At 40.5% G+C, this 13,715-nt stretch overlaps 1 protein-coding gene across 2 annotated transcripts in view; it reads left to right on the forward strand.

Moving 5' to 3' along the window:
- Positions 1 to 474: 474 nt before the first annotated feature.
- The window catches only part of LOC106572859 (guanine nucleotide-binding protein G(i) subunit alpha-3), an 81,024-nt gene continuing 67,783 nt past the window's right edge, over positions 475 to 13,715 (forward strand). Inside the window, exon 1 of one of the 2 annotated variants that reach the window (XM_045696457.2) lies at positions 475 to 1,087. In XM_045696457.2, the coding sequence (XP_045552413.1) occupies positions 970 to 1,087 (118 nt within the window). In that variant the 5' untranslated portion in view covers positions 475 to 969. The remainder of the gene's footprint in view (positions 1,088 to 13,715) is intronic. The other variant, XM_014147400.3, reaches the window with a different exon arrangement.

A 13,715-nucleotide genomic window follows, 5' to 3' on the forward strand; every position in this document is an offset into this window, starting at 1 on the left:
AGTTTTGATGTCTTCACTGATATTCTACAATGTAGATAATAGTACAAATAAAGAAAAAAACCTGGTTTGAGTCGGTGTGTCCAAACTTTTGACTGGAAATGTATGAAGATACCTGTCATCATGTTTACAGCATGCAGATGTGCTCTCTCATAAATCTGAGCTGCCTCTGATATAATTCCACTGGTGGGCGCTCATTCCAAAGAAAAAAGTTCCTCTGCCCCCAAAACTAAATTATTTTTACTATTCCCTCAAATAGAGGCATCCGGATTGCTGCAAAAATATTTTTCAAAAGTGAGCATTAAGCTCTTCTGAGCATATGCTAATGAGAGTTGAAGAATTTAGGCCGATATTATTTACATTTCAGAGTAATAATAGCAAATGTACTGTGAGTTTAGACTACATTTCCCATTCATCCACAAAATATAGATTTAATTTTTTCTTTGCGTTCCAGCGTGTGGTGACGTGTATGACAGTTCAGATGCGTATTTTACACGTGCCTTCATGCAACAACAAGCAAAATCAAGAAGAATTGATAGGTAAATGGATATTCTATGCCCCAATTACTCGGTAGCGTTGAGTTTTAATAAGAGCTAGTTAATAGCTTTTTTTTATATATATATTGGAGGACTGCGGCAACATTTATAATAGAAAAGTAATATTGTGTAGCTACTTTCTTTGTAAGCAATCCTTAGATCGCAGGCTCGAGTTTTTTGTTGTTGTTGGTAGAAATTGATTGCAAAGTGTCTTTCAGTGCTAAACCACACTTGGTTTGCTGGCGTGAGTTTACCAGCATCTCTGTCTGTTTATTGTCGAGACAAGAGGAGTGCCAACGCCTTTTTCTTTTCTTTCTGCCTGGGCGAAAATTATCTTGAAAGTACCCGAACGTTTTATATTCCCTCCCCAACAACTTATGAACGGTAGCTGCCATTCAAACCAGATCTTGAAGAAACCTCAAGTAAGTAGCTAAAAATGGGTTGCACGATCAGCCAAGAGGACAAAGCGGCGATGGAAAGGAGTAAAATGATTGATCGGAACCTACGAGAAGACAGAGACAAAGCGTCCAGGGAAGTGAAACTTCTGCTACTTGGTAAGTCATAGCTATTGTTGGAAAACTTTTTTTATTTTCTCCTACTTAAAAGGAGTGACAATCTAGCACCAGAATCTACAGGGAGAAAATGCTTTGTTTGCTCGTTCACAACAGTGTTGCAATTGTAACTAGACTTCACTTGTTGCTACTTTGGTTAATTTGAGTTTTCTTTGCTTGCTTTCGTGTGATCTGATCTCTGATTACTTCCTGCAACATTATTTACTTTAGGTGACATCTGATTTAGATGTAGCTGAGGATCTTTCTCCACTTGTTCAATAAACTCTTATGTAGCCCTATATTCACTTGTTTTCTATTGATTAGGCTCTAGTCTTTATTGGCATTGCTAATCCTAAAACTAACACACACACACAGACTGTTAAATACAGGTGTTGTATTATGACCATTGCCTAAGCTTAGACATGCTGCTGTGTTTATATCATTAGTAAATAACGCTCTTGGCAGTTTCCTTTGGAACGCCGTGTGGGTCTTTGCGTGTCAAAAAAAGATACACAAAAAACAGTATAAACTTTTAATTTGACACGTCAAATAACACAATTATATTATAGAATGGTGTGTGTGCTGAATTTGAATGTACAAGCCAAGCGCCACCACCAGGACCAATAGCACTGTCAAAGTTGTACAAAAAAAATAAAGTGCAAACACTGGCCATGATATGTTTACAATACTGCGTTGGTAATAAGGTATTATTTGTTCGACCGAATTGGAAAACGTCTGTGAGGATTTGAAATAAGAGCAGGATCAAAAATGTTTGCAAATATCGTTGATACAGATGTTATTAGAAACTTCTGGGGTTTCTAGCTAGCTTTAGCGTGGTACCGTCCTAGCACCAATGCAAGCAGCCTGAAAACAAATACCGTATTAACTGCAGGCATCTTCAATATTCTTAGCAAATATTTAGGAATCCATGTGAGTAAGTATTCGCTAGGTAGGCACTTGTTGTTCGTCTATTGAAACTGAACTTCAGTTCATGAAAATATCTAGCTAGCCAACTACTTAACCCTGTTGCCCAAAGCTAACGTTATAGCCCGCTTCAAAGTGACGCTTGACTGGAGCGGGTTATGTGTTGTGAAGGCAGCCACAATAGTGGACTTTGCTGTTCGCCTTCAAAATAGAGGTCCTTATTTGAAAGTGACGTAAATGGTTACTATTGGTGGAATCAAATCAAATGTTATTTGTCACACGCGCCCGAATACAACCGGGGTAGACCTTACCGTGAAATGCTTACTTACAAGCACTTAACCAACAATGTAGTTCAAGAAACAGATAAAAAAAAAAAAATTTACTAAGCAAACTAAAGTAACAATAAAATAACAATACCAAGGCTTTATACAGGGGGTACTGGTACCGAGTCAATGTGTGGGGGTACAGGTTAGTTGAGGTAATTTGTACATGTAGGTAGGGGTGAAGTGACTATGTATAGATAATAATAAACAGCGAGTAGCAGCAGTGTAAAAACAAAAGGGGGTCTAATGTAAATAGCGTCGGTGGCCATTTGATTATTTGTTCAGGGGTCTTATGGTTTGGGGGTAGAAGCTGTTAACCTCTCTAGGGGAGGTGGGACGAAATCGTCCCACACTATTCAACAGCCAGTGACAAATCAGAGCGCCAAATTTTAAAACCACAAAATGTCATAATTAAAAGTTCTCAAACACAGGACTATTTTACACCATTTTATAGATGCACTTCTCCTGAATCGAACCACATTGTCCGATTTCCAAAAGGCTTTACAGCGAAAGCAAAACATTAGGTTATGTTAGGAGAGTACATAGACACAAAAAACCACACAGCCATTTCCAAGCAACTAGCATGCATCACAAATACCCAAAACACAGCTAAATGCAGCACTAACCTTTTGATTTTCATCAGATGACACTCCTAGGACATTATGTTATCCTCTCCAGCGTCTGATCCCGTCAGTGGGATCAAAATCCAGCGAAAAATCATATCGCCAATTCGCATTAAAAAAAAATCATAATAAAAAAAAAAAAAAATTAATATATATATATTTTTTTTATAGATACACCTCTCCTGAATCGACCCACGTCGTCCGATTTCAAAAAGGTTTTACAGGAAAAGCAAATCATTAGATTATGTTAGATGAGTCCATCGTAAAAAGCAGCTTCATAGCCATTTTCCGACCAACCACTTGCATCACATATAATCAAAAAACAGCTAAATGCAGCACTAACCTTTTACAAACTTCATCAGATGGCACCCCTAGGACATCATGTTATACAATGCATGCATTCTTTTGTTCAATAAAGGTCATATTTATATATAAAAACAGCATTTTACATCTCTGTCTGACGTTGACTAAATAATTTCCCCTCAAATGCGTCCCGGTAAACAATGCTACAATTCCCTAAATTACTATCCGATAACGATTTTTTAAATTTATATTGTCAATCTAACATTTTATAGATGAATATCTCTTGAGAACACCTGTCATACCAGATTTTAAATTAACTTTACTGGGTAATCACACTTTGCGATAAAAGGAGATGCGATACTCAGAAAATGAGCTAATATACAGAGCTCGGCGCCATCTTGGCACAATCGCATGTCACATCTCATCTTGTATAATATTGTCAATAATCGCCTACCTTTAGTTGTCTTCATCAGAAAGCATCCCAGGTCCACAACAGATGTATTTTCGGTCGAAAAAGTCCATACTTCACGTTCCATTAGCCTGCTGTTGGTAGCGCGTCCTTGGGCTCTCTCCAAATTCTCCGATGTGCGCAGGGCTGAAGTTTCGGATAAAATGATTCTCCCGCCTGTAGGTTCGTTCAAACATGTCAAACGTTGTAAAACATTAATCTTCAGGGCCTGTAACACCAAGAGAGCCAATAAGATTCGAGGGGGATGATTTAATTGTCTTTCAAACCCATTCCAAAGGTGGGGGTAGACATGGCCGCCGGCGTCATAATGGTGATGGCCCATCCCCTGTGACCAATTTCCAAAGAGTATCATTCACTGAGTTTCGACTGTATAAGGCTCAAACCACTGTGAAAAGACTGGCGACATCTAGTGGAAGCAATAGGAAGTGCTCACTGAACCATGGTTAACGGTGTGATTTATAGGGAAAGATGAGAAGTCGAGTCCACAATTCTGAATTCCACTTCCTGTTTCAATCGGTCTCGGGGTTTTGACTGCCATTTGAGTTCTGTTATACTCACAGACACCATTCAAACAGTTTTAGAAACTTTAGGGTGTTTTCTATCCATATATAATAAGTATATGCATGCCCTAGCTTCTGAGTTTGATTAGTAGGCTGTTGAAAATGGGAACGATTTTTTTTCAAAATGCGCTGTGGCGCCCCCTATCCTAGGGTATCCTCAAGAGGATTTCTACAATACATGCACGTTTTGTTCAATCAAGTTCATATTTATATCAAAAACCAGCTTTTTACATTAGCATGTGACGTTCAGAACTAGCATACCCACCGAAAACTTCCGGCGAATTTACTAAATTACTCACGATAAATGTTGACAAAATACATAACAATTATTTTAAGAATTATAGATACAGAACTCCTTTATGCAATCGCTATGTCCGATTGTAAAATAGCTTTTCGGCGAAAGCACATTTTGCAATATTCTGAGTACATAGCTCGGCCATCACGGCTAGCTAATTTGACACCCACCAAGTTTGGGACAACCTAAACTCAGAATTACTATTAGAAAAATTGGATTACCTTTGCTGTTCTTCGTCAGAATGCACTCCAAGGACTTCTACTTCAACAACAAATGTTGTTTTGGTTCCAAATAATCCATAGTTATATTCAAATAGCTCTGGTTTGTTCGTGCGTTCAGGTCACTATCCGAAGGGTGACGCGCGAGCGCATTTCGTGCCCAAAAATTCAAAATATTCCATTACCGTACTTAGAAGCATGTCAAACGCTATTTAAAATCAATTTTTATGCTATTTTTCTCGTAAAATAGCGATAATATTCCAACCGGGCAAGGTTGTATTCATTCAAAGGCTGAAAGAAAAAAATGGAGTAGTCTCATGAACGCGCATCTCAGTCTCACTGTCCCTAGGCTGACCACTAACAAATTCTGCTGCTGTTCTTTGCCCAGAGACAGCAGACACCCCATTCCACTTTTTGGAGGCTTTAGAGAGCCAATGGAAGCCTTAGAAAGTGTCAAGTTACAGCACAGATGCTGTATTTTCGATAGAGATGCAACAGAAGGACAACAAATTGTCAGACAGGGCACTTCCTGTATGGAATCTTCTCAGGTTCTGGCCTGCCAAATGAGTTCTGTTATACTCACAGACACCATTCAAACAGTTTTAGAAACTTTAGAGTGTTTTCTATCCAAATCTACTAATTATATGCATATTCTAGTTTCTGGGCAGGAGTAGTAACCAGATTAAATCGGGTACGTTTTTTATCCGGCTGTGAAAATACTGCCCCCTAGCCATAACAGGTTAAGTTTGCCTGCATTAAAATCACCGGCCACTAGCAACGCCGCCTCTGAATGAGCGTTTCCCTGTTTGCTTATGGCGGAATACAGCTCATTGAGTGCGGTTTTAGTTCCAACCTCGCTCTGTGGTGGTATGTAGACAGCTACGAAAAATACAGATAATCTCTCTGGGTAAATAGTGTGGTCTACAGCTTATCATAAGATACTCAACCTCAGGTGAGCAAAACTTGGAGACTTCCTTAGATATCGTGCACCAGCTGTTGTTTACATAAATGCATAGGCCCCCGCCCTTGTCTTACCAGAGGCTGCTGTTCTGTTGCCGATAGAGCTGGCGGGTTATACACTCAATGTTCTTAATGTCTTCATTCATCCACGACTCGGTGAAGCATAAAATATGACAGTTTTTAATGTCCCGTTGGTGGAAAAATACATGCTTTCAGTTCGCCCCATTTATTTTCTAACGATTGAACGTTAGCTAGCAGAACGGAGGGCAAGGGCAGATTAGCCACTCATCGCCTGGTCCTCACAAGGCACCCTGATCTCTTGCCTCGAAATCACAGTTTCCTTCTCCAGCGAATCACGGGGATCGGGGCCTGGTCGGGTGTCAACAGGATATCCCTCGCGTCCGACTCATTGAAGAAAAACTCTTTGTCCAGTTTGAGGTGAGCAAATGTTTAGAAGCTATTTTCGGTCATAGGAGATGGTACCATCAACATTATGTACAAAACAAGTTATGAACAACGCGAAAAAACAAACAAAATAGCATGATTGGTTAAGTGCCGATAAGACGGCAGCTCTACCCATCGGCGCCATCATTACAGGTACGGCTGTACAGTTATAAAGTCTAATACGTCAATTTAACATATTATTGTCTTTTTTGAATTTCTATAACATCCCAAACTCGTTTAGCATGATCTATTCCATCGTGGAACTATTTGTATTAATTTGTATCACTTTCAATGAGAGACCTTTATTTTGAAGGCGAACCGCAAATTCTGCCATTACGGCTAATCCTTATTGTGTCTAGCTTCACATAGGTGAGTCCGACCATCATTAATGAAGCAAGAACTGTTTTATAAATTAGGGGTATTTTAGATTCTAGTTAACTATAAATGCTATAACAGATTATGTCGTTTTGCTATGTTTTTGGGGAAGAACATTATTTGCATGCATCAGCTAGCAATTTTTTTTAATGAACAGCACCATCCCAGAGTTTGGGGAAATGCAGCAGGTGAGTGAGACAAAACTCTATCAGCGTCATAGCATACATATCGGTGAATCACTGTGCCATATGAAATACGAGTGATGTGTTAATTACTACGTACGTGTTTAAATTGTTATGTGACGTACAGTCATATTCGGGTCCTAATTGGTCAACAAGCTTATTTCACACACATCAAATAACCCTGTTTGACGCATCTTTTTTTTTTTTACACTCAAATGACCCAAATGGCGTTCCATAGTTTCATCCCCAGACTGCTGTAGAACCTCTTAGAGATACACTTGAGAATGTAAACAAACACCTCCATTCAATAGAAGTGGATTAATGTAGTAGACTACAAGGTGTAAAATATGGTGACAGATTAAAGACAATACTTCTGTTCATTGTGATGGAGTTGTGGTAAGGATAAACAAATTCCTACCATGAATCAGGTGTTTCATTGTTTTGTGGTCTAGTGAGATTTTGCAAAGAATGTGTCAGGACAGTGGGGGGAGAGAGGGAGCAGTTATTTTATACTTTTACGGTCTGCCTTGGATCAGGTAAACAGATGACAAGTTTTACTTTCATCTTCAAAACATAATACCTGCTATAAGGAAGACATGTTGTCAAGAAGAAACATATTGCCAATGGACCCATAATAGTAGAAATATAGCTAGGATGTGGGCCAGTAACCGAAAGGTTGCTATATCGAATCCCCGAGCTGAAAAGGTACAAATCTGTCGTTCTGCCCCTGAACAAGGCAGTTAACCCACTGTTCCTAGGCCGACATTGTAAATAAGAATTTGTTTTTAACTGATAAAAAATAAGAAATACCTGCTCAGGAAGACATGTCAAGAAGAAACATGTTGTTGCCAATTGGAGCCATTATAGTAGAAATATAGCTAGGGTATCACACTAGATCCTATATGAGAGAACGACTTCTCTGTTTATTAAATAGTGTGAAACGTTATACAGTGCAGTCTATGGTTACAGTCTAGGCACAATGCAGTTAGGGGTTAAATAGGTCTACTGTACACATCTAGTGGAAACGTTTTCATTTTATTTACTGACCAACAACACAGCTCTCTCTCTACTAACTAGGGTTGAATATTTTCCCAGTGCTTTACACATGTTCCATCTCGAGAACAAATGAGTTCTCCCGGGTAACCTGGTATTTCCTGCCAAAACCGTAAGTGTCATTCAACAGCATTTATAAAGCATATAAATAGGCCTATGTCTGGATTTCATTAGAGCTTTGATCCAAAATTCTAGTGTGATATGCTAACGTAAAGAAAATGACATAACAGTTACAAGGCTTTATACAGGGGGTACCGGTACCGAGTCAATGTGCGGGGGTACAGGTTTGTCGAGGTAATTTGTAAACTGACTGCATAGATAGTAAACGGCGAGTAGCAGCAGTGTAAAAACAAAGGAGGGGGGTCAACGTAAATAGTCTGGGTAGCCATTTGATGAATTGTTCAGCAGTCTTATGGCTTGGGGGTAGAAACTGTTAAGGAGCCTTTTGGTCCTAGACTTGGCGGTCCGGTACCGCTTGCCGTGCGGTAGTAGAGAGAACAGTCTATGACTTTGGTGACTGGAGTCTTTGACAATTTTTTGGGGCCTTTCTCCGACACCGCCTAGTATATAGGTCCTGTATGTCAGGAAGCTTGGCCCCAGTGATGTATTGGGCCGTACGCACTACCCTCTGTAACGCCATACAGTCAGATGCCGAGCAGTTGCCATACCAGGCGGTGATGGAACCGGTCAGGATGCTCTCGATGGTGCAGCTGTAGAACCTTTTGAGGATCTTGGGACCCATACCAAATCTTTTTCAGTCTCCTGAGGGGGACAAGGTGTTGTTGTGCCCTCTTCACGACTGTCTTGTGTTTGGACCATTTAGACTATGGTGCAGCAAATGTAGGCCTGTCACAAGAAGAAAAAAAAAGTTACCATGATGAGATGTTATGTCTACATGCATTGTGAACTGTGCTCCAATCTGAGATGGGCTGTCTGTCCCCACCCTGAGCGTTAATGATTCATCATGCAGAGGCCGTAGAGAAGACCGATTTAGACATTGCATATAATTTAACAGTTCCATTTCACGTCATGCTGGTCATATAAATAATGTATTATAATTTACCGGTTTCTCGCAGTTATTTATCCCTTGGAAAGGGCGTGGTTTTCGATGGTAAATCTCAGTAACCGGGTTCCCACCATTCAACCCTAGTACTGACCAAGCGCACAGCTCTCTCGACTGACCAAGCGCACAGCTCTCTCGACTGACCAAGCGCACAGCTCTCTCGACTGACCAAGCGCACAGCTCTCTCGACTGACCAAGCGCACAGCTCTCTCGACTGACCAAGCGCACAGCTCTCTCGACTGACCACAGCTCTCTCGACTGACCAAGCGCACAGCTCTCTCGACTGACCAAGCGCACAGCTCTCTCGACTGACCACAGCTCTCTCGACTGACCAAGTGCACAGCTCTCTCTGCTGACCAAGCGCACAGAAAAGTGGTTTTCCATGTCCAGACTCAGCCCTCATTTCTCTCTCCCAGGCCTGGCATTGAACAAAGGGTATTTCTCTGTTAGAATTTATAGCATGGTCCCAGATCTGTTTGTGCTGTCTTGCCAAACGACCATGGAAGTTGGTTATACAGTATTAGGCCTTGGCTAATAACTGATCTGGGACCAGGCTATTAGGATTATAGTCCACTGCATCCCTATGGGCCCTGATCAAAAGTAATCCACTATAAAGGGAATAGGGTGCCATTTTGGTGTCCAATTAAATTCATCCTTGTATTAGACCACATGAATGTGAGTCATGAATAACTTCCTCCATTCAAAATTCCTACTAACTGAGTCTTAGGCTAGCCTACAAATGAAATGGACTTTCATGTGAAAAGTCTCTTGGATTCTGTAGGTTTGGATGATGAAGGCTACAACTTCTCAGGGGGAACCCTTTGTGGTTTTTTATTTTTATGTCATCTTGTTATTGCACATTCAAAACTCCTGCTAACTGAGGCTTGTTCTGAGACTGAGGTTTTACTTGGGAACATGTGAAAGGTCCCCTAGAGACTGTGTAAGTTTAGATGGTGAAGTCTGAAATGCACTGGAGAATCCATGCATTTTAATGTGAACACGTAGTCCTGACAACGGAAGCACTTTGTAGTCCAAATAGAATTCTATCAAACAGACACGCCATGTCCAATCTGGCGAATGTTGCTATTTCAAGGGAAGCCATTTTGTTGGAGGTAAATTTGCTATAGTATTAGAAGGTTAGTGAATGAGAAAGTTTAGGAAAAGAGGATTCATCAAGACCAAGCACCCATCTTTTCCTCTCTAATAATCTCTTCCATGACGGACTAAAACATATTTTTTTTGGTTTACATCCGCCGTCTGAGTTGTACTGACTCGCTTTAAAGATGTCCTCAGTAGCTGGTATAAAACCTTCATTCTTTAAACTGTTTTGGAAGGAAACAGATCATGAACATATTATTTAGATGTTCATTCCTTAGCTGAAAGACAAGCGGTTATTATTATTATTGATTTCCCAGTCCCAACCTTTTTTAAATGGTAGCCACTCTAACAACTGTAGTTCTGTCTACTCCCACTATGCTGTGCCTCCCTGGCTAAGGAAAGCTAGCCTAATTAGTGTGGTTCTTTAGTAGAAAAGCTTTCAAACTATACTGTTCCCACACTGACTCAGCCCTCCATGCACGTTTATGGAAATGTATGTCTCTCTGTGGTGGTTTGTGCTCGGTTTAGGAGTCGCGTGCACACGCGTCATGTTCTTCTATCATTATGGGAAACTAAAATTAATTTCCATTCAAAATCCTATTTTCCCTAACCCCTTAACCCTAACCATAAACCTAACCACTAACTCTAACCTAAACCCTAACCCTAACCACTAACCCTAACCACTAACCCTAACCATAACCTAAACACTAACCACTAACTCTAACCCTAACCACTAACTCTAACCCTAACCACTAACCCTAACCACTAACCTAAACACTAACTCTAACCACTAACTCTAACCACTAACTCTAACCACTAACTCTAACCACTAACTCTAACCACTAACTCTAACCACAACCCCTAACCACAACCCCTAACCCTAACCACTAACCCTAACCCTAACCACTAACCCTAACCACTAACCCCCTAACCACTAACCCTAACCACTAACCCTAACCACTAACCCTAACCACTAACCCTAACCACTAACCCTAACCACTAACTCTAACCACTAACCCTAACCCTAACCACTAACCCTAACCACTAACCTAAACACTAACCATAACCTAAACACTAACCACTAACCCTAACCACTAACCCTAACCACTAACCCTAACCACTAACTCTAACCACTAACTCTAACCACTAACTCTAACCACTAACTCTAACCACTAACCCTAACCACTAACCACTAACTCTAACCCTAACCACTAACTCTAACCCTAACCACTAACTCTAACCCTAACCACTAACTCTAACCACTAACCCTAACCACTAACCCTAACCACTAAGCTTAAAATAGCCTGTGTCCTCATGGGGACGTGGGAAATGTAACCTTGTGGGGACTTTTGGGGATTTTACGTCCCCACAAGGATAGAAAACCAACACACACACACACCACTCTATCTTGTTTTTCTATCCTAGTGTGGACCTACATTTTTTTTCGTTAACCTGTAACCCTAACACACAACCTGAACCCTAACCCTAATTGTAACCCTAACCCGTAACCCTAACACACAACCTAAACCCTAACCCTAATTTGAACCCTAACCCGTAACCCTAACACACAACCTGAACCCTAACCCTAATTGTAACCCTAACCCTTAACCCTAACACACAACCTAAACCCTAATTTGAACCGTAACCCTAACCCTAACACACAACCTAAACCCTAATTTGAACCATAACCCGTAACCCTAACACTCAACCTAAACCCTAACCCTAATTTGAACCCTAACCCGTAACCCTAACACACAACCTGAACCCTAACCCTAATTGTAACCCTAACCCTTAACACACAACCTAAACCCTAATTTGAACCCTAACCCGTAACCCTAACCCTAACACACAACCTAAACCCTAACCCTAATTTGAACCCTAACCCTAACACACAACCTAAACCCTAATTTGAACCCTAACCCGTAACCCTAACACACAACCTAAACCCTAACCCTAATTTGAACCCTAACCCGTAACCCTAACACACAACCTAAACCCTAATTTGAACCCTAACCCATAACCCTAACACACAACCTAAACCCTAACCCTAATTTGAACCCTAACCCCTAACCCTAACACACAACCTAAACCCTAATTTGAACCCTAACCCGTAACCCTAACACACAACCTAAACCCTAACCCTAATTGTAACCCTAACCCGTAACCCTAACACACAACCTAAACCCTAACCCTAATTGTAACCCTAAACCCTAAGCTTAAAATAGCCTTTGTCCTCGTGGGGACGTGGGAAATGTCCCCACCATGGATAATTTCTTATTTGACTATCCTTGAAGGGACTTTTGGGGATTTTAGGTCCCTAAGAGGATAGAAGAACAAGATCATACACACAAGCGCTCACACGCAACACACACAGATTTTGTTAACAATATAGTTAGTTCTACGGTAACAGACTCGGACAGCTAATCCTAATGTTAATATAGTTAGTTCTACAGTAGTGGACTCGGACAGCTAATCCTCGTGTTAATATAGTTAGTTCTACAGTAGTGGACTCGGACAGCTAATCCTCGTGTTAATATAGTTAGTTCTACAGTAGTGGACTCGGACAGCTAATCCTAATGTTAATATAGTTAGTTCTACAGTAGTGGACTCGGACAGCTAATCCTCGTGTCAATATAGTTAGTTCTACAGTAGTGGACTCGGACAGCTAATCCTCGTGTCAATATAGTTAGTTCTACAGTAGTGGACTCGGACAGCTAATCCTCGTGTTAATATAGTTAGTTCTACAGTAGTGGACTCGGACAGCTAATCCTAATGTTAATATAGTTAGTTCTACAGTAGTGGACTCGGACAGCTAATCCTTGTGTTAATATAGTTAGTTCTACAGTAGTGGACTCGGACAGCTAATCCTAATGTTAATATAGTTAGTTCTACAGTAGTGGACTCGGACAGCTAATCCTCATGTTAATATAGTTAGTTCTACAGTAGTGGACTCGGACAGCTAATCCTTGTGTTAATATAGTTAGTTCTACAGTAGTGGACTCGGACAGCTAATCCTCGCGTGTCAATATAGTTAGTTCTACAGTACTGGACTCGGACAGCTAATCCTCGTGTCAATATAGTTAGTTCTACAGTACTGGACTCGGACAGCTAATCCTCGTGTTAATATAGTTAGTTCTACAGTAGTGGACTCGGACAGCTAATCCTCGTGTTAATATAGTTAGTTCTACAGTAGTGGACTCGGACAGCTAATCCTAATGTTAATATAGTTAGTTCTACAGTAGTGGACTTGGACAGCTAATCCTCGTGTTAATATAGTTAGTTCCACAGTAGTGGACTCGGACAGCTAATCCTAATGCTAATATAGTTAGTTCTACAGTAGTGGACTCGGACAGCTAATCCTCGTGTCAATATAGTTAGTTCTACAGTAGTGGACTCGGACAGCTAATCCTCATGTCAATATAGGCTACTGTATGTTTCCTGTATCAGGGTTTGTTTACATTTCAAACAGCCCTTCAATAATATGGTTGAGTTGTTTTTGTGTCCTCTGTACTCTGTAACGCCCATACAGTACAACATGATAATCTGGGATTGTCTCTTGTGTGGCAATGAATGGGGAAAAAAACAAAACATTTCCTTTCATAAATAATATTGTTGGCTAGATATTTTACTGTTGTCCATGGAAGGGATAAAATATTGGAGTACTCCACTAATGTTGTTTTTCTTGTCCTGATGTGTGTTTTGTCCTATATTTTTATTTAATCCATTTTTATTTTTAATCCC

This window comes from Salmo salar, chromosome 15 (genome assembly GCF_965601325.2).
Source record: "Salmo salar chromosome 15, fSalSal1, whole genome shotgun sequence".
In the NCBI taxonomy this organism is placed as follows: Eukaryota; Metazoa; Chordata; class Actinopteri; order Salmoniformes; family Salmonidae; genus Salmo; species Salmo salar.